The sequence below is a fragment of the Colletotrichum lupini genome, chromosome 4 (assembly GCF_023278565.1).
Source record: "Colletotrichum lupini chromosome 4, complete sequence".
NCBI lineage: Eukaryota > Fungi > Ascomycota > Sordariomycetes > Glomerellales > Glomerellaceae > Colletotrichum > Colletotrichum lupini.
In genome coordinates this window covers 1906056-1925256 of record NC_064677.1, presented here as the reverse complement: position 1 = coordinate 1925256, position 19201 = coordinate 1906056, and the positions used below count along the sequence as shown (strand labels likewise).

General features: G+C 56.5%; 6 protein-coding genes across 6 annotated transcripts; 3 read left to right on the top strand and 3 right to left on the bottom strand.

Moving 5' to 3' along the window:
- Positions 1-383: 383 nt before the first annotated feature.
- CLUP02_07714 (is centromere binding protein at prophase) lies at positions 384-4514 on the bottom strand (the record flags this gene model as incomplete). The annotated part of the gene is made up of 10 exons (XM_049286707.1): positions 384-907; positions 995-1197; positions 1244-1928; positions 1978-2350; positions 2397-2554; positions 2604-2786; positions 2840-3158; positions 3212-3527; positions 3714-3766; positions 4320-4514. 10 exons carry the CDS (start codon positions 4512-4514, stop codon positions 384-386), a joined length of 3009 nt encoding a protein of 1002 aa, XP_049143850.1.
- CLUP02_07713 (uncharacterized protein) lies at positions 4437-4841 on the top strand (the record flags this gene model as incomplete). The annotated part of the gene is made up of 1 exon (XM_049286706.1): positions 4437-4841. The coding sequence occupies one exon, from the start codon at positions 4437-4439 to the stop codon at positions 4839-4841; it is 405 nt and encodes a 134-aa protein (XP_049143849.1).
- A 49-nt stretch (positions 4842-4890) lies between these two features.
- On the top strand, positions 4891-8162 carry CLUP02_07712 (peptidase M16 inactive domain-containing protein; the record flags this gene model as incomplete). The annotated part of the gene is made up of 3 exons (XM_049286705.1): positions 4891-5657; positions 5707-7921; positions 7974-8162. The coding sequence occupies 3 exons, from the start codon at positions 4891-4893 to the stop codon at positions 8160-8162; spliced, it is 3171 nt and encodes a 1056-aa protein (XP_049143848.1).
- An 893-nt stretch (positions 8163-9055) lies between these two features.
- Positions 9056-10735, bottom strand: CLUP02_07711 (DHHC zinc finger domain-containing protein; the record flags this gene model as incomplete). The annotated part of the gene is made up of 2 exons (XM_049286704.1): positions 9056-10494; positions 10546-10735. 2 exons carry the CDS (start codon positions 10733-10735, stop codon positions 9056-9058), a joined length of 1629 nt encoding a protein of 542 aa, XP_049143847.1.
- Positions 10736-11469: 734 nt separating this feature from the next.
- CLUP02_07710 (uncharacterized protein) lies at positions 11470-13492 on the bottom strand (the record flags this gene model as incomplete). The annotated part of the gene is made up of 3 exons (XM_049286703.1): positions 11470-13221; positions 13276-13303; positions 13353-13492. The coding sequence occupies 3 exons, from the start codon at positions 13490-13492 to the stop codon at positions 11470-11472; spliced, it is 1920 nt and encodes a 639-aa protein (XP_049143846.1).
- An 842-nt stretch (positions 13493-14334) lies between these two features.
- CLUP02_07709 (SNF2 family domain-containing protein) lies at positions 14335-18970 on the top strand (the record flags this gene model as incomplete). Its single annotated transcript, XM_049286702.1, has 10 exons — positions 14335-14376; positions 14444-14525; positions 14589-14656; positions 14798-14865; positions 14914-15016; positions 15074-15185; positions 15285-18132; positions 18188-18400; positions 18515-18649; positions 18700-18970. The coding sequence occupies 10 exons, from the start codon at positions 14335-14337 to the stop codon at positions 18968-18970; spliced, it is 3942 nt and encodes a 1313-aa protein (XP_049143845.1).
- Positions 18971-19201: the final 231 nt, after the last annotated feature.

The window sequence follows — 19201 nt, the reverse complement described above, 5'->3', positions numbered from 1 at the left end:
GGGTGCAATTGGTGGTGGTGGATGGGCGTGAAAGTAAAGCGATTGGTAGAGAGGAAAGGTACGGCGAGTACAAGCCTGTTTTGGGTTCGATTGGGTGATTGGGATGGATGAATCAGATTTGGGGAATAACGACGCTTGATATTCAAAAGGCAATGTAGCACCTTGAAATTGGCCAATACACCAGAAACGCTAAATGTATGTTATTCTTCTTTCGCGTCGGAAAAGAGTTTTTTTCTCGCCCCTCCTCCCCCCCATCGCCCGTCATCATGGACTACAAGCCCGACCGCAAGCGGAGCCATCATCCCATCATCTCGCTCCGGCTCTTGCGCCGTCCGCCCGGGCCCTCCGGCTCAACCGTCCGGTGTGATCCGTCCCCTCCTCCCTTAGCCGTGCACGGGGCTGGGGGTCTCCCGAATCGCCCGGATGGTCTCCCTCATCCGCGGGTTAGCGTCGAAGCTAGCCTCAATGAGGTCCACGACCTCGTCCGCCGAAAAGTACAGGCTGAGCTCGCTGTCGCACCAGAGGTACTTGACCTCATTGAGGTTGGACTGGAGCACCTCGCTCAGGTACTTGAGACGGAGCCACGTGGCCGCGTACTGCGCCGTTGTCGGAATCTCGTCTGCTGCCGCCGCCCCCGTGGTCCGCGACGGCAGAAAGAGGTCGTCGAGCTCCGTGACCTTTACAATGAGCTTCGCGATCCCGTACGCGTCGTCCTGTCCGATGGACGACGCGTCCATGACATCCCCGATAATCTTGGACGACAGCCCATCCAGGAGCGACCCCACCGCCTGGTACCACACCGAGCGTGCGAGAATCGATTCCCATGTCACCGCCATGGATCTGACCCGCGCTAGTGCCGAGTCCACGCAACTGTCCAGTTCATCCTGCTGCATGAGACTTTGATCGCCTGTGCGTCTTGCGTTAGCCCAAAAGCCATACCGACTGCCGGCAGTCTGCAGCAAGTGCTTTCAGCCCAGGCTAGAACAAAACGTACCTCCTAGCAGATCTCGCAGCACCGTTTTCTGCAACCCCAGCTCGTTAGTGTATGCGCGCGTCGCAAAGTTCTGCAGGCTCTTGATGTCGTTGTCTATGCGCAGCATGTTCTGGGCGCGTGTGGTGAGATCCCCGCGTGACTTCCACGTTGATGCCAAATCAGCCAGCTTCTCAGACAAATACATGGCATCGTTGTAGAGGAACCTAGACATTGGTCAGCTTCGAAAGGATACCCCTACAGAATGCTTACATGTTCCCGCCAATGTCGAGTGAGTAGTAGTGCGGCGACACTGCTCGAAACATGGCTAATGCGAATGTCGGCAAACTGAAGAGGCCCGGCGCGGCGGCTGCCACTGGACTGTTTTCGTACCTATCAATGTTAGAAGGATCACCGTGTTGGCATGAGCTCGCAACATACTCGGGCTGTGTCAGAGCCGCGCCGTCTTCGAGGAGGGCCAGTATAAGCTCCAGCACCGGCTCCGGCATGGAGGAGATGTGGTACGTCTCCTTGAGAACCATCTCCCTGCTCTCATCTGGCTCAGCAGATACCGTCTTGTGTTTCTTCGTCGGCGTCTTTGCTGCTTGAGGCTTCGGTTCTGGCTCCGTTGGCTCTGTCGCATCATCATCCCCCCAACCCCACGCGTCGGCTGCGTCGTCCTCATCGTCTGCCGTCTTTTCCTCAACCTGCACCGTCTCCTCTTGGGCGGTCTCTGTAGTTTGCTCCTCATCGTTCCATCCCCAGGCATCAGCACCGTCGTCTTCCTCTTGTGTGTCGCCTTTGGCTTCCGGTTCCTCGTCATCGTCGACTCCCCATTCCGCGCCCCAGTCATCTTCTGCGACGGTACCGGCTACACCGTTCGCCGTCAACTCCTTGCCTTCGGACCGAGACACCATTTGCTTTTCCACCTTTTCGACTTGCTTTGTGGCGCCGAGACCTACGCAACGTCAGCAAGATTTTGAACAGGCATACACTGGGTGACAGACCGTTTGACATTTGCACCCTGACCGAATCAAGGGCTGTTTCTCTGCACTTTGCAAGCCATATTGACGGCGCACTACCAACCCATTCCTTGAGCTCCGTAAACCCAGTGAATCCGTTGTCTTCAAGGACCTCGCAAAAGCGCCGTGCAGATTCGATGACAGCCTGGAACCTCCCGAGGTCCTTGAGATTTGAGGGCACTTCTGAGTCGAGCCAGACTGAGATGAGCCTCGGGACCAGGTCGCTCATCATGATGGGGCTGAAGAACATGAGGAGGTCCGGTGTCAGTCTCTTGGCCAGGAACTCAACCACCTTTTGGAGATCCGTGAATAGCTCGTCGATTGATCTGCCAGCTTGACCATTCAATTCCACAACGTTCTGCCGGGGTCAGCAACTGAGCCGTCAGACTGTCTTCGGGACATACCTCAGTCTCGCGGATGGAAGGCAGCGATGAAGCTTGCGTGTCCATGCGCGGAAACACAATGGCCTTGTCGACATCGTGCCACAGCTTGGACATGCGGTCTTCAACCTCTTTGTAGGCCTGGAGACCAATGATGGCTTCCGATAGCGTCATTTGCTCGTCTGGATTCTGTTAGCTTCCGGTGGGTTCAACCAGACGGGTACCAAGTACCATCCAACTTGTTGTAGATTGCCAGGGAGCCGGCTTCGAGATTTGTGTGAACAAGCGATGCCCAGACGTGGTCGAAGACGTCGTGAACATGTGACTTTAGCTCGAAAGCCCTTACGTCAAGGAGCCTCATGATCCGGCATGCCTTCTTGTTGACTGGGACGGCATCGAGCTCTGTCCAAGATTCTGCATAGCATTAGCCTCTCGCCCCAATGCCGATGCGATGTTTCGGTCCTTACTCTCCAGCCACCGGAGCGAATCGATGATGCGCCGCTCGTTCATCGCCTGCTCGACCTCCCCCAAAAGCTCGTTGACATGCTGGATGCCCCTGAGGGCGTCGTGCAGCTGGTTCGTGTATAGCACCTCCTTCTCAAGAAACTGAATGTGGTCCTTCGCATCTTGTATGGCCTTTCCCGAAACCTGCGGCGCTTCCGATTGTCGGACAATGTCGTCGGCCAGCCTCTTGGATCGCAAGATGTCTTCCTGTAGTGTTTTCGCATTGTGCACCCACGAGCTGACGTCGCCCTTGGTCTCTTCGTTGATCGTGTGGATTTCAGACTGCGCATGCATCAGTAAGAGGCCGTCATCGCTCGCTGTGGGCCTCGCATTACCTCCAAATCACCCTTGGCCCGTTCCAGCGCATCAATTGCAGGCGACAAATCCGAAGAGGACAGCGACAGCGATGACACCTGCTCGTCGGGGAAGCGCCCCTCGAGCGCAAAGGCAACTACGGCCTCTCCGATGTGCGCAGAGGCATTCTGATCTGTTTCGACGGCCATCGTCTCGTTCCGCTGCCGTGCGCGGGTCACACGTGTGGCTTCTCGAAGCTCTCGATATCGCGGGGCCGCTTCGGTCGGGGCGCCAGGTGTCAGGGCAGGTCGCAAGCAGGAAATGGAATGCGGTAGATCGAGTTTTGGGAAGGTTCGCCTAGAGTTCAGAGACGTGATTCTGCAAATACGTAGCTAAGAAACGGGCGACAGGAGGACTTTGCCTCGTCTTCGGAGCGATGCCGCACAAAAATGGGCGATGAGCTACGGGCAACTATGACACTGGATTGCATAGCTGTCCCGAAAGCACCCACGTCACAATTCGATGTCGCTCCCCGGTACGTACCTCGCGCCCGATCCGACCTCGTGCCGAGCGGTTGGCGCTTGGCCCAGCGTAGTCTCCCGCGGCAAGGGGCCAATCAGAAGACACCACCCCGCCGATGACCTTGCGAAAATCAAAAAATAAAGATAAACTCCACTGGTCTCTTGCCCTGGACTTTTGGAGGGGCAGATGGACCAGTGCGCTTCGTTGTATGGCCAGCGACATCTCTCACGTTCTCGTGCCCCGCGACGAACTGGTAACTCGCAACCTAAAAGAAAGCGCGCCAACGGGAAACCAAAGCTCAACTATAAGGTATATACCAATCCCTGAGGACGCCTGTAAGCCTCAGCATCAGCTCGTTCTCCAGTGCCGTCGATACCCCGCCATCCTTGTGTCAGCATCTCTCGTGGCGGCGGTTAGGTAACCGCTACATCGCTCCCTATCACGGGCTGGCCAATACGCTTCGGGAAGCCTCATTGGTCTTCTTCATCTCTGTCCATTAGGCTGGCAAAGCCGGCTTCTGTACGGTAAGCTGCTGCGCCTTTTCGTTCCGTCCGTCCTACTCGTTCTTTCTTGTCAAGTCTTTTTTGGCTGAAGTGGTTTCCCCCGATTGGCCCCTTGAAATTCTACTTCTCTTCTTCGCCTGTCAACTGGTTGTATGCCATGGCGTATTGCGCTGCACCGTTCCGAAGCTGCAAGCTTCACACGACTGTCTGAGGGCATCCTTCCCGTGTCTGACACGTTGACATGTTGAAGATTGGAGTCGGTCAAGTGGCGCTTGCCGTGGCCGTTGCGCTTCTGGCGGCTTGTCTTGTTCCCCATCATGGACACATCTTATCCAACAGAGCTGGGTATGTCTCTTCTCGGACCGGATGTCCTGGTGTTCACGGACGCATGGCCGTTTGTCATACGAACTACTGCATCTATCTGCTGTCTGGTTATCTTCCCCTCCCGTTTCCAACAGCTAGTTCCTGTTTTCCGGTGAAGAGCTTCGTCAAGAGACCCGTATTACCCTGCTTCAGCTGGGTTTGTTGTCTCCTTACCCAAGGGCCATTAAACCGTTTGCTCATGACTCTTCGAGCCCCTGTGTTCTTGTGCCCCTGCCCACGCCTTTATAAGAATCTCCCACAACTACACAGGACACCAAGTTGACCATCTTGTCAGATCATTTCAAAGCTTGTTCAAAGCAAAGACACACACCATGTCGCCTGAGGAGCAACCCAAGCCGCAGCCGCGGTTCCGCAAGGTCCAGAGCTTCAAGACGGACTACGCCCCGTGCCAAATCAGCCAGTATGTCTCGGAGAGGAGCGGCATGCAGGTGATTGTGGCCGATCGCAAGGGCCCCAAGACCAACGGCTACTTCACTCTCGCAACCGAGATCTTTGACGACTCGGGCGCCCCTCACACTCTCGAGCATCTGGTATTTATGGGCTCAAAGAACTACCGCTACAAGGGACTCCTCGACAAGCTGGCCTCCCGAGCCTACTCTGGGACGAACGCCTGGACTGCGACGGATCACACCGCGTACACGCTCGAGAGCGCTGGCTGGGAAGGCTTCTCACAGATCCTGCCAGTGTATCTCGAGCATGTCATCGTGCCCGTCATCACGGACGAGGCGTGCATCACCGAGGTGCACCACATTGACGGCGAGGGTAACGATGCGGGTGTTGTCTACTCAGAGATGCAGGCCGTGCAATTCAAGAGCGCCGAAATCATGGATCTACGCGCGCGCCGACTGCTGTACCCGGAGAACGTGGGCTTCCGCTACGAGACCGGAGGCATGACGGAGGCCCTCCGGGTTTTGACCCCTGACCGCATCCGCCAGTTCCACCGTGATATGTACCAGCCCCGTAACCTCGCCGTGGTCATCATTGGCGAAGCGGACCACAACGAGCTGCTGCAGATCCTGGACGAGTTCGAGGAGAGCATCAAGGACGATCTTCCGCCGCTGGATTCCCCTTTCAAGAGGTAGTTCAACCCCTCACACCTAACAAACCATGCTGACGTGAGTGTGCAGACCTTGGATCGACTCAGCACAGCCTCCAGCGCTCAAGGAGACCATCATCACCACAGCCGAGTTCCCTGAAGAGGACGAATCCGTCGGCGAGATCACTGTGGCTTTCTACGGCCCCAACTGCACCAACACCATCGAGACGTCTGCGCTCAACGTCCTGCTGACCTATCTTTGCGGCTCCTCTGTGTCGATTCTCGAGAACGTCATTGTCGAAAAGGAGGAGCTTGCCAGCTCCGTGTCCTACTGGTGGGATGCCAGGCCCAACTCTGTGATCTGGTTCCAGCCGACTGGCGTCGAGACGGATAAGCTGGAATTTGTCGAGAAGAGACTCGTCGACCTACTCAAGGAAGTGGCATCGAAGCCTTTGGACATGGCATACCTGACCTCATGCATCCACCGCGAACGCCTTCAGGTCAAGTTCCAGGCCGAGGAGTCTGAGGGTTTCTACTCCAACAACATTATCACGGACTACCTTTTCGGCAAGCGTGACGGTTCGACGCTGAAGGACTTGCAGTCTCTGTCCGAGTACGAGGAGCTCGAGAAGTGGACCGACGCACAATGGAGGGACTTTTTGCGCAAGTGGCTGTCCGATGCTCCCCACGTCTCCATCCTCGGCAAGCCGTCCCACGAGCTCGCAAAGAAGCAAAAGGCCGACGAGGAAGCGAGGCTCGCAAAGAGAAAGGAGGAGCTCGGCGCCGAGGGTCTGGCTGACCTCAAGAAGCGCCTTGAGGCTGCCAAGGCCAAGAACGATGAGCCCATCCCGGCCTCCGTGATCGATCAGTGGGCTGTCCCCGGCACCGAGTCGATTCACTTCATCGAGTCTGACACGGCGAGGTCTGGAAAGGCCAAGAGCCTCGGCCTCGTTGACAACGCGGCGCAAAAGGTCATTGACGGCGCCAAGCAAGGAAAAGACCCCCTCTTCATCCAGTTCGAGAGCGTGCCGACCAACTTTGTGCACCTGACGGTCTATCTCGGGACATCACAGGTACCGATCGAGCTGAAGCCGTTGCTGCCCATCTTCAACGACAACTTCTTCAACACTCCCATCATGCGCGATGGAGAAAAGGTTGGCTTCGAACAGGTCGTCATGGAGCTGGAGCAGGACACCATTAGCTATGGTCTGCGCTCGACACGAGACTACGGCGACCCCGACGGCGTCATGATCCAGTTCCAAATCGAGCCCGCAAAGTACTCCACCGTCATCAACTGGATCCGCACCATGATGTTCGACAGCGTCTTCGACATCCAGCGCCTCAAGGCGGGCGTCCAGAAGCACCTGGCCGACATCCCCGAGCTGAAGCGTGACGGCAGATCCATGGCGTCCGAAATCGACATCTCCATCCACATGAAGAAGGAGTCCTACTCGGTCGCCAAGCGCGCACTCGTCAGAGCAATCTACCTGCGCCGCCTCAAGAAGCTCATCGCCTCCGACCCGGAAAAGGTCCTCTCCTGGTTCGAGCAGCTGCGCAAGTCCCTCTTCACCTCGAACAACGTGCGCATCCTCGTCACCGCCGACGTCGCCCGCCTGCCCGAGCCCGTGGCCGCCTGGGACATCCTCAGCACCCAACTCGGGGGCTCCGACGAGCTGCTCCCCATCGTCAAGCCGCACACCCTGCTCACAAAGGAGGGCCAGAACCCGGGTACCGTCGGCGCCACCATCGTGCCCATGACCACGGCCGAGAGCTCCTACGGCGTCAGCACGGCCAAGGGCATCACCTCCTTCGACGACCCCCGCCTCCCGGCCATCATGGTGGCCATCGGCTACCTCGAGACCACCGAGGGCCCCCTCTGGAACTCGGTCCGCGGGCAAGGGTTGGCGTACGGCTCGTATTTCGGCCGCGAGCTCGACACGGGCGTGATCCAGTACAAGGTGTACCGCTCGCCGGACGCCAGCAAGGCCTTTTCCGTGTCGCGCGAGACGATCCGCAAGATCGCCGAGGGCGAGGTCGAGATCGACCGCCACCTCAAGGAGGGCGCCATCAGCCAGGTCGTCGTGCAGTTCGCCGACGAGCAGTCGACCATGGCGTCGTCGGCGGCGCAGAACTTCATGCTCGGCGTCGTGCGCAGCCTGCCGCTCGACTGGCACAAGAAGGTCATGAGGGACGTCCGGGACGTGACGGACGAGCAGATCAAGACGGTGCTCAAGGAGCTCGTCATGCCTGTTTTCGAGCCGGGCAAGAGCAATGTCGTTATTACCTGCGCTCCGATCCTGCAAGAGGTATGCCTTTCCCCCAGCTTCACAACAGACATTTACTGACACATGGTTACAGAACATTGAAAAGGCGTTCAAGGAGATGGGGTACAAGACGGATGTCCAGCAACTCGCCTACTTCCACGACGACTACGGCCTCAAGGGCGACGAGGACGAGGAGGAGCTCGAGGAAGACGAGGAAGACGAGTCCGACGATGACGAAGAGGATGATAGCGAGGGCGAATACAGTGATGAAGAGTCGTATTAAGACGGTGGGCAAAAGACCATGTTAGAAGAAGAAGACTAGCATCGATAGAGCTGGCAGCCACAGCACCTTTCGCTTCTGGGCTAGAATATCAGAGACGTATGCTCAAGATATACGAAGGAGTCTCAACCATGTTTGTGATTTGGGCAACGGCTGGGCCCCCTTGTCCAAGGTGTGTCATCCGGGGACCGTCTCTCGATACGGGATGATCAATCTAGTGAAGCTCCATGTCTGCCCGTCTACCCCTTTTCAATAGGCTCTACATATCTTCACGAAGCTGGATCGAGCTGATCTAGCTGTGCCTCTCTTTACAGACGTCTGAGAAGTTCGATCTTGTCGTCTTTTCTCCCTGATGAAAACGCAGTTGGAACGGTACAGAGGCGCGACCACAGCCGTCAACGATCCCCAATGGAGTCCTGCAGAGCGCTGTTCAAGTTCCAGTGTTTCTTTACGCTTTAGTCAGAGCTGCACCGCTATGCAATCCATGGAATAGAAACGATTTAATTCGCAAAAGGTGCTACAAAAAAAAACCCCGATCATTATCCGTTCCCAGGAGAGAGGTAAGAGTGTGGAAAGCTCCCCCGATACTCTGCCAGGAAGCCCAGAAAACACCAAAAACACCAATCTTGAATTTTGGAAAAAGGAAACCACGAAGAATGTACATCTCAGAATTCAAAGTTCCCTAATCCCTTTGCAAAGTAACAAAACCCGTACATGAAATGCGTTATACACTTTCTAAAATCCCCTAGTGACCCCAATCCTTGCTGATGGAACATGAAAGATGACGCTTTCTGGATATCACTTTCTAAAAACGCTCTCTCTCTCTGGTTGCCCCTATTTTGAAAATTGTTGACTTCCCCTCTCTGTCTCTTCCTCATTTATCATCCTCCACCACCTCAATCCACATCATCATCATTCTCAGGCTGGTCCCTAAACGACGGCGACGACGGGCTGTGCTTCCTCAACAGCCCGCTGGCCCCGCTCCGTCCCCACCCGCCGTTGGTCACCAGGTTCAGCGCGCGGTGCTCCGCCGCCGCCGGGTCCTCCATGTCGAGGTCGCTGTCGTCGAGCTCGTCCTCGAGCGCCCGGCCGCGCGGGCTGAGCTTCCGCATCGGCATCGACTCTTGAAACCCGTCGGCGTACAGGTTCGGGTCGCGGCCCAGGACCCGGTCGGCCTTGGAGGGCGTCTTACGCGATCCACCGTTGGAGGGAGGGGGAGGAGGAGGAGGCGAGGTTAGATAGTGTCGGCCCGCGCCGTCGGGCTTGGTGGGCGGCGCCTCGCGCATAAACGTCGGGGGCTCGTCGGTACCCCAGCCGGCATTGATCTCGCGCGCGCGCTGTTCCTGGCGTTCCCTCGCGAGGCGCTCGCGGGCGGCCAACCAGTTGGGGCTGGCTTCCCAGGCCCAGCCGTCGCCGGTGGTGTTGCAGACGGGGACGAACCATAGTAGAGGTTTGGGGCCAAAGAGGTGCAGCAGGTTCCGCTTCGCGCCGAGGTCGAACGCGTTGGGAAGCTTCTCAGAGTCCTGCTCGTCGAGGTACTCTTCGTAGCGCTTCTTCGCGCGCTCGCGCTCCATCTCCTCGTACGACTGGTGCGTGGCGCCCATCGGCCTCGAGGAGCCCGCGCCCCCGCGGTATTCTTCGCCTTCTTCGGGTCGCGTGATGCCCGGGAGGGCGTTTGCGTGGATGTCGAGGAGCTGCTGGCCGTAGGCGGGCAGCTGGATCCCCTCGCCGTTGTGCTGGGCGACGAACTGGTGCTTCATCTGCTTCTTCAGCGGCGAGAGGTACCGCGTCTTCTCCAGGCACTCGATTGTCGTCTGGCCCCTGCTCGCGAGCAAGATGTGCCACCCCGTGAAGGCGCCCACGACGATGCCGATGATGCCGGCGATGACGCTGAGGATCACGTAGTTGATGGGCATCAGCGTCTCGACGTACGTCGTGTTGTTGATGACCTCCATGTACACCCAGCTGCCGGAGACGAAGAAGCTGTAGAAGCAGAAGAGCGTCGTGTAGATGAGAAAGAGAAGGAAAGCCTTGTGGTTCTTCAGGCCGATGCAGGTCGCCAGCCAGGGGCAGTGGTGATCCATTTTCAGGACGCAGCGGCGGCAGGTCGAGCAGTGGTGGGCGCGATCGGGTTTCCTCGCCTGGCACTTTTTGCAGAACCGGAGCTCGCCGTTGGACTTCACGGTGAAGGAGGTGGCGGCCGGGGGCGCCTCGGTCGGTAGCGTGCTGTAGCCATTATCGTTTGTCGTGCTGCCGGGGCTCGTGAAGACGGCGGTGGTATAGGACCAGTTGAGCAGGCCGTAGAGGAGAAGGGCGCCTGCGGAAGACGCGGATCCTATGCATCGTCAGAAAGCGGCGGGCGGGCATGCATCAGCGGACTACTTACCGAGCCACGAAGCTTTAGAAGGCAGGGACCCGATGGTGACATCCACCCAGACGGCCCAGGTGGTCAAGCCATAGACGAAGAGCAGAGGGATGTAGGTCGCGAAAGTGCAACAGCAGCGTTCAAGCTTTCGCGCCCAGCGGCGAGACATGATTTCGGAGGAGGAGGAGGAGTGTGGACAATCAAGATCCATCCATTCACTCGAAAGGGAAAAGAGAAAGAGAGAAAGAGGCAGCTAGGAAGGGGAAAAGACCATGGCGGTCAGGGACGGAAGAATGGATGCTGATCGATGGCCACGAAGAAGAAAAAAGGGCCCGCGAAATGGTAAACTGCTGCGTTGGCTCAGCTCAACAAGCCTGGGTTTGTGATACGGATAGTCAGGGGGAGGTTAGAGGCACGAGCAGGGGACCTGGGTGGATAAACTGCCCTGTGGATGCGTGGAATGCAAGGCAACCTGCTGGCGGCGCCCCGTGGCATCCAGCTGTGAGCGTCCCCTCCCGCTGCCGTCTTACGCAGGGAGCTGAGGCTGAGCCGGGCTGGCCCCGCTCCGCCCTGCGGCAGCCTGTGGCGGTGTTTTAGTCCCCGTCTCTGGCCCCAGTTCCCGCTGTGTTCCGCAGAAGACGGTGGGCCGTTTGCTTGGTCCGCGCCGACCTACATATCGATTTACGTGACTGCTTCCGAGAAACCTCAATCTTTGGTCGACTGACTCTGATGATTTGGTATTCGCCAACTATCTACCTAATGTGAACTCAAATGCCGGCCGACCTGTCCTTTTGAATGAGCAAATCCGGCTGAACGCCCGTACCCGAGGTTCCACCATAACGCCGGTCCAACCTGACCCTGAGAACCATAAGCCTGGCTAGATGCAAGAGACCGTGGCGATCACCGAATATCTACCAAACTCCTAACGTCCTTACAAAGCTGCATTTAATCGTCGCGACCTTCAACGACCATCCCCATGGCGTTCGGAACACCAACCACGACCTTGCCTCTGGGGACCCGGACATCCTTGACCTTCATGCATCCAAAGACGTTGATCTCGCGAATGTTGGGGCAGCTTCGGAAGATGCGTCCGAGAACGAAATCATCCACCTCTTCGATGAAGCTGATCTCGAGCTTGACGAGGTTGCGGTACTGGTCCTCCTCAGAGAAGGCGTCCTCGAACGCCTCACGCTTGATGTGACGACAAGCGTGGATGTTGAGATTCTTGAGCTTCTTGCCGGAATGCTTCATGAGGGCACGGAATCCGTCGGAGCAGAGGCCAATGCCGTCTTCGTTCTCGCGGGGCTTGGTCGAGTCGCGGTAGCGGCACTTTTGGAGGTCAATGATCTCGATGCCAGGGTTCTCCCAGTTGTTGAAGAGGTCCGCGAATCCCTCATCCGTCATGTGCTCACTGTCGGTGATGCGGAACTTTTTGAGAGAACGGCAGGTGTCTCTGATCGCACTCAACACCTCGTCGTTGGCCGTGGGCATCTTCTTCAAGGAAAGCGTCTCCAGGTCCTTGCCTACACCGTGGATCATGTGGGCCAGGCTCTTGGAGGTGATGTCGTGCTGCAGGTGAAGGCCGAGGTGCTTCAATGACTTGATGTCGGCAATAGACTTGACGCCGACGTTAGTGACCTTTTGGTTGTGGTAGACCTTGAGGCGATTGAGGTTGGGACAAGTCTCGGGAAGGAGAGCAAGCAGCTCGTCGCCAACGTGCTTATCAGTGTAGTAGACCTGGATGGCTTCCAGATGGGCACCCTTCTGCTGGACGAACTTGGTCCAGCTCTCGTCGCTGAGGAGGTTTGCGCCGTGGAGAATAAAGTGCGTAAGCTTGATGTCGCGACTCAGAAGATAGTCCATGACCTCGTCCTTGAACTGAATAGAGTTGCGAGCCTTGAATCTCTTGAGGTTGGGTGCCGTCTGGAAGATGCTCTCGAATTCGTTGGAGCCCAGCTTGGCGCCGTCGTAGATGTGAAGGACCGTGGTGGACGGCTGCACAAACAGGGGCAGCGTCACAGGGCTGAGCAGTCGACGCTTGGAGAAGAGTCGCGCAATCTTGTCTACCACCTGGTCTGGCAAATCGCCCAAACTGTCGGCGAGGTCGACATTCTTGGCCAGAGTCTCGATGCAGAGAGTGGTCAGGTTCTTGGCACCAGTCTGGTACGTGCCGTCGAGGATGTTGCTCTGCATCTTGCGACGCTTGCCCTGGCCACCGGCGGGTTTCTTGGGCTTCTGCTTGCCCTTGCCCTTCTTGCCAGCCTCATCCTTGCTGCACTGCGCGCAGAGTAGACCGCCCTCAGGGCCACTCAGCGAGTAGGCGGTGACGGTGAAGCGCTTCTTGCAGATGGCGCAGTTATCCATCTGGCCTGGCAAGGGTTGGGCCATTTGCTCGAATAGGGCGCGTGCTATGTCGTCCTCGTCTTCTGAATCCATGCCTCGGTGCTTGCGCTTCTTGAACGCTTTGGAGGCCTTGATTTTGGCGATGGCCATCTGCTCCTTTTTCTGACGCTTCGCCTTTTCAGCTGCAGTCTCATTGCGGCCGGACTGAGAAGCTCCAGTAGATGCTGTTGAAGGGCCGGCCTCGGCCTCGTCATCATCATCTCCGATGGCATTGTCTGCTTGGTTCTGGGCAGCAGCAGCAGCACGACGCTGGTCTGCATCCCGGCGAATCTGGTTTGCAGAGATGTTGTGGGCCTTGGAAGCGCATTGTCAGTTTGCACAGATGGTTAGTTTGGTCGAGATTCTTACAGCAAGGTAGTCGGTCAAAGCCGATTGTCTAGATTCGTGTCAGTGATGAGATGCGCATGGAGAGTGGGAAAACTCACGGTCCAGAGATGTGGCGGGTGATACGGACAGTGCCTGCAGCATCATCCTGAGGAGCTGCTTGACCCTGCTGGGGAGTCTGGTTCTGGCCTTGAGCAGCCTGGGCAGCCTGAGCTTGGGATCGACGAGACGGTCTCGCCATTTTAGTGATGGATACTTCCAGTCTCTGTGTGCAATGTTGGATGTGACGAGTTTGGTCGAAGCTTCTTTTTTTTTTTTTTTCCGAGCTGCAGTTGGGATGAAGTTCAATCCTGGGTTGTTGCGGCGAGTCGTGATTGAGAAATGCCTTTCAGATAGGTGTGGCAAAGTTGTCTGAATTACAGACTAGCCAAGGGGTAGGAACGATAGACACCGCTGGCAGGTCGATGGGTTGGAAATGGGCTCAAGTCCAGACCTTCGGTTGGAGAGAAAGGCAGACACCAAACTGCAAAAATCACACTTGTTGACAATGCCGTGATGCGCTGGTTCGGGGGGCAAATTGTAAGGAGGCGACAAAGAAGTAGTGTCTTCTGGAGTCCTCCTCTTGTTCCTGGATCGATACGCCCAGACCAGGTGTTGGAGGGTGAAGTTTGCGGCACACTGTACTGGTGATTGCCAATCTCTCAAGATCAGTGGGTGGAATCAAGGGTGCTGGTGAGGATGCACCGTGTGAAAGATGCAAGTGACAGCCCAGGAGACTTGCTGCTTACTGCGTAGAGGTATCCGTAGGCAGCTGCAGGGGTTTAATTGAAGGGGACCCACAGCAGTCCCGTCGTGGGGTACGGAGTACCTTGGCCAACTCGAACGGAAGGAGCCACAGAGCCACTGTACCGGAGTCGTCGGGGAGCAGATCGATCGCCCAAGTCGAATCGTCACACTGGAGCCCCAGGGACATGGAGATCGGCCATCTGCCTATGCATCCAATGCTGCCATTTCGGTCTTGCTATGTGTTTCCCTGGCAGATGAAACTATTTCTGAGGATGGTTTTGTATGCCAAGTGGGATCATGGGATGTAGCCTTTCAAATCGCAGCCAGTCCAGGGGAGCTGTCGCTTCGCCAGGTGCCTTGATAAGCTAGTTCGAACCATCAAGGAACGTGTGCATCATCTCGACAGAACATTCATGTTCGCACCAGTGACCCCAGCCAGGCTAACCAAAAAAACTTCCCATTTCCAGACTGGCTTCAGGCTTTAGGCAGTCGCCCCTGCGTCTGGGCGCCTTCTCATCCCTGACAAAGAGGCCACGTGACTTCGTGTACAGAGCCCGCCATTGAAGGGCGCGTCCCTGATCTCCCCAGGTCCCCTCCTTCCCCGTCTCTCTTGTCTGAGGTGAGGCGGTCCTTCTCAGCTTTGCCTGACCGAAAAGGAGTTCGCCAGTGGCAAGTCCAAATTCTTTTTCCCCTTGGCCTTCTCCATCACCACTTGCCTCTTTTTTTTTCCCTTTCCCTTTTTCACATCACCCACCGTCAGACTGTGTGGCCTCTACCTCAGGGCAATCTACAATTTCAATTCGTCCTTTTCCCCTCCCTCACCAAAAGGTACTGAGATACCCCAATCATCGACCCCTTTGGTGCACAGTCTCCAAGCTTCTTCGGCGATAAGCTGAGACTGTTCGCCACCACTTGCCGAGCTTTGTCCCGGCCATCCCAACTTTCTTCTCACGTCAACCGTCGCCAAACTTTCACCTCTGTGTGAAAAAAAATTCCGACAAACTTCAATTTCCTTTCTCAAAATTGAGGTCGCAAGTGCAAAAAATCCTCCTCGCTGCACCCAAAGGTTATCATCGCCGTCAAGATGACTGGCCGCCGTGGTCGCCCTTCTCTTGCTCAGAAGGAGAGTATGGCCTCCACTCGAAGCAGTAAGTCGTGGATTTAATTTTATTTCGGCCTGCACATCCACCATCAAATCGTGGACGACGGTGTGCGCAAACCACCATTGATAACTAACACATCCGCAGACTCCCCTGACCCTCTCTCGGTTGCTGGTACCGGCCGTCTCACTAGATCTGCATCGAGCCGTAACCTTGCAGCTGCGGCTCAACCTGTGACTTCGGCTACTTCGACTGCCAAGAGAGGTCGAGGTCGACCCAGCAGAGCCTCCCTGGCCAATGACTCTGCTTCCTCAACTGCATCTGCGTCTGCTGCTGCATCTGCCGACCTCACTTCTGCCAGTGAAGCCTCCACCCCTGCTACCAGCAATGTTGCTACACCTGCTCCCTCCGTCTCTGGGTCTGGCTATGTCCCTCTTGTCCTGCCTGCCGCTTTGAGAAACCCCAGGATTGAAGGATCTCAGTCTGCATCCAAGATCGAGGTTCATCTTCCCACTTCTGCTGGACTCAACGAGCGTGCTCTGCGTCACAGCCAGTATTCCATGCAGCCAGCCAAGCGCAAGGTTGGCGGTGGTTACTACGACGACGATGATGAAGAGGATGAGGAGCCATCTGATAACGACCGCGATGCTCTGGTTGCTCGCCGCCTCCAGAAGGAAGAGAACAAGAAATCGACTGCCTCCACCAGCCTGTCCGATGCCGCCCTCGCTCGACATCTCCAGGAAGAGGAGTACGAGATGGATGAGTCTGATGTCCCCCTTGCCACTGGTCGCAGCCGTCGTGCGACTGCTATCGCTGCTAAGGCCACGGTAAAGGACAGCGACGCCGACTCCGAAGACGTTCCGCTTGTTTCTCGATCCAAGCTTGGTGGTCGGGGCCGAGGTAGACCCCCCAAGAAGCAAAAGGTTGTGGTCCCTGAGTCGGATAACGAGGATGGATTCGCAGATTCGACGGACGACGAGCTCAGCGATCTCTCGGACAACTTTTCTGAACTTGAGGATGATGATAGCAACAAGATTCCCAAGAAAGCAAAGGCAAAGGGCAAGGCTAAGCAGCCAGTCAGACGGACTAGAGCTTCCGCTTCGACACTGCCTCCAGCCTCTGAGGGGCTCCCTGAAGACGATGACGATGCTTTGTCGAGCCTCGATAGCGGCGACTTTGACAGCTCGGAATCTGACGAGGCCGATAGTGACGGCGGTCTTCAGAGCGCCGTGGCCGCACAGTCCCGGGGTCGCCGCGCCTATCAACGCGGCTCCAAGCGCCGCGGCATGCTTGAACGCGCCAGGTTGGAGAACAACCATCCTGAGCTTCTCACCATGTGGCAGGACTTGGAGGCGTCTCCCGCCCTCAGGCCCGACAAGATTGCTCAGCCGCTGCAGATCTCGCGTCAGCTCAAGCCCTTCCAGCTCGAGGGCGTCTCTTGGATGATTGAGATGGAAAAGACCGACTACAAAGGCGGCCTGTTGGGTGACGAGATGGGTCTCGGCAAGACCATCCAGGCGGTATCCCTCATCATGTCCGACTACCCCCAGAAGAAGCCCTCCCTCGTCTTGGTCCCTCCCGTTGCTCTGATGCAGTGGAAGAGCGAGATTGAATCCTACACGGACGGCACCCTCAAGGTCTTTGTCTACCACGGTACTATGAAGAACGCCAAGAACATGACCCTGAAGGAGCTCAAGAAGTACAATGTCATCATGATGTCGTACAATAGTCTGGAGTCCATGTACCGGAAGCAGGAGAAAGGCTTTACCCGCGCAGACGGCGTACACAAGGAGAAGAGCTTGATCCACCAGGTTGACTTCCACCGCATCATCCTCGACGAGGCCCATAGCATCAAGACCCGTACTACCATGACGGCGAAGGCTTGCTTTGCTCTGAAGACCTCGTACCGATGGTGCCTTACCGGAACTCCGCTTCAGAACCGCATTGGCGAGTTCTTCTCCTTGATCCGCTTCCTTCAAGTTGCGCCTTTCGCATCGTACTTGTGCAAGCAGTGCCCCTGTGCCGGCCTGGATTGGAACCTCGACGACGATCACCGTTGCCACTCGTGCGGACACGCCGGCATGCAGCACGTGTCCGTATTCAACCAGGAGCTCCTCAACCCCATTCAGAAGTTTGGCAACTTTGGACCGGGCCGCGAAGCCTTTCAGAAGCTCCGCTTGATGACCGATCGCATTATGCTTCGTCGCCTAAAGAAGGACCACACCAACTCCATGGAACTCCCCGTCAAGGAGATCTACGTTGATCGCCAGTTCTTTGGTGAGGCGGAGAATGATTTCGCCAACAGCATCATGACCAACGGCCAGCGCAAGTTCGAGACGTACGTCGCCCAGGGTGTCTTGCTCAACAACTACGCCAACATTTTTGGTCTCATCATGCAGATGCGCCAGGTGGCCGATCACCCCGATCTGATCCTTCGCAAGCATGGAGAGGGCGGGCAGAACACACTCATGTGTGGCGTTTGCGATGAGCCGGCCGAGGATGCCATCAGGAGCCGCTGCAAGCACGACTTTTGCCGCGCGTGTGCTAGAAGCTACCTGTTGTCTTCTGCTGAGCCTGACTGCCCCCGCTGCCACATTGCGCTGGCCATCGACTTGGAGCAGCCCGAGATTGAGCAGAATGAGGCTGATGTCAAGAAGTCTTCGATTATCAATCGAATCAAGATGGAAGAATGGACTTCTTCCTCCAAGATTGAGCTTCTCGTCCACGAGCTTCACAAGCTCCGATCAGACAATGCTTCGCACAAGTCAATTATCTTTTCACAGTTCTCATCCATGCTGCAGCTCATCGAGTGGCGTCTTCGCCGCGCCGGTATCACCACCGTCATGCTTGACGGCAGCATGAGCCCCGCGCAGCGCCAGGCGTCCATCGACCACTTCATGACCAAGACGGAGTGCGAGTGCTTCCTCGTCTCTCTCAAGGCCGGTGGAGTCGCGCTCAACCTCACCGAGGCGTCTCGCGTCTTCATCGTTGACCCGTAAGTTACATGTCTCAATACTCACTATCAAGTTCCCAGCTAACATGACATGCAGTTGGTGGAACCCTGCCGCCGAGTGGCAGTCTGCCGATCGTTGCCACCGCATTGGTCAAACCCGCCCCTGCACCATTACCCGTCTCTGCATCGAGGACTCGGTCGAGAGCCGCATGGTGCTGATTCAGGAGAAGAAGACCAACATGATCAACTCCACCGTCAACGCGGACGACAAGGCCATGGAGTCTCTGAGCCCCGAGGATATGCAATTCCTGTTCCGTGGTTCTTAGACTTTTAGCTCGTCTGCAAACTTTCTTTCATCATTGTGTTTTCCCGCAAAAAGTGGATTTCTGTGGTTTCCCCCAGGGCGGCGTTGAGGGCAAGGCAGGGCAGACGGAAAGGACAAGGACATTGGGACTGTAGTACCCAGCCCCCATCATCGGAGTCGGGCGTGCGTCGTTCTCTTCTTCCTACACCCCTTTTCGATTTGCAAATATGGCGTGGTTCACGGATGGAACACCTTGTGTGTATGGGTGTGGCCCATTACTTTAGGTAGATACTCTCAGCGTTCAGCTGGGTGGTTCTTTGTTTCTCCGTCTGGACAATAGATTCAGAAATTAGGTATCAGCAAATATTGATCGCAATGCTAGTGACTATGAGGAGCCATATAGTGCCGTATAATCAACTGGCCGGTCAGCAATGTCAGCACCCATGGGCCCACGATCCGCAAACTCCGCACGTGGGCGCTGGGTTACGTAGGGGCCTTGTGTACCAGGGTACGGAGTATTGGAAATCCCGGAAAGATACTCCCAATGGTTATTCAATCCCCACAGGCTTCAGGTGAGTGGAATGGTTCGTTCTGGGAAAGTCTATCCTGTACCATAGTTCGCGATGCCAAGCGGCCAATATATACGTAACACAACCGTTCCGTTCCAACGCGCCAGTGCCATTCTTAGTACGGCTGGGACTGAAACAAAGGAAAACTACGCTGTTTGGGAATATGGGATACGAACTTTGCTCGATCGGGTACCGCGCGGTCTTTTAGTTGACGGGACTTGCGAGTCAGTCGATGACA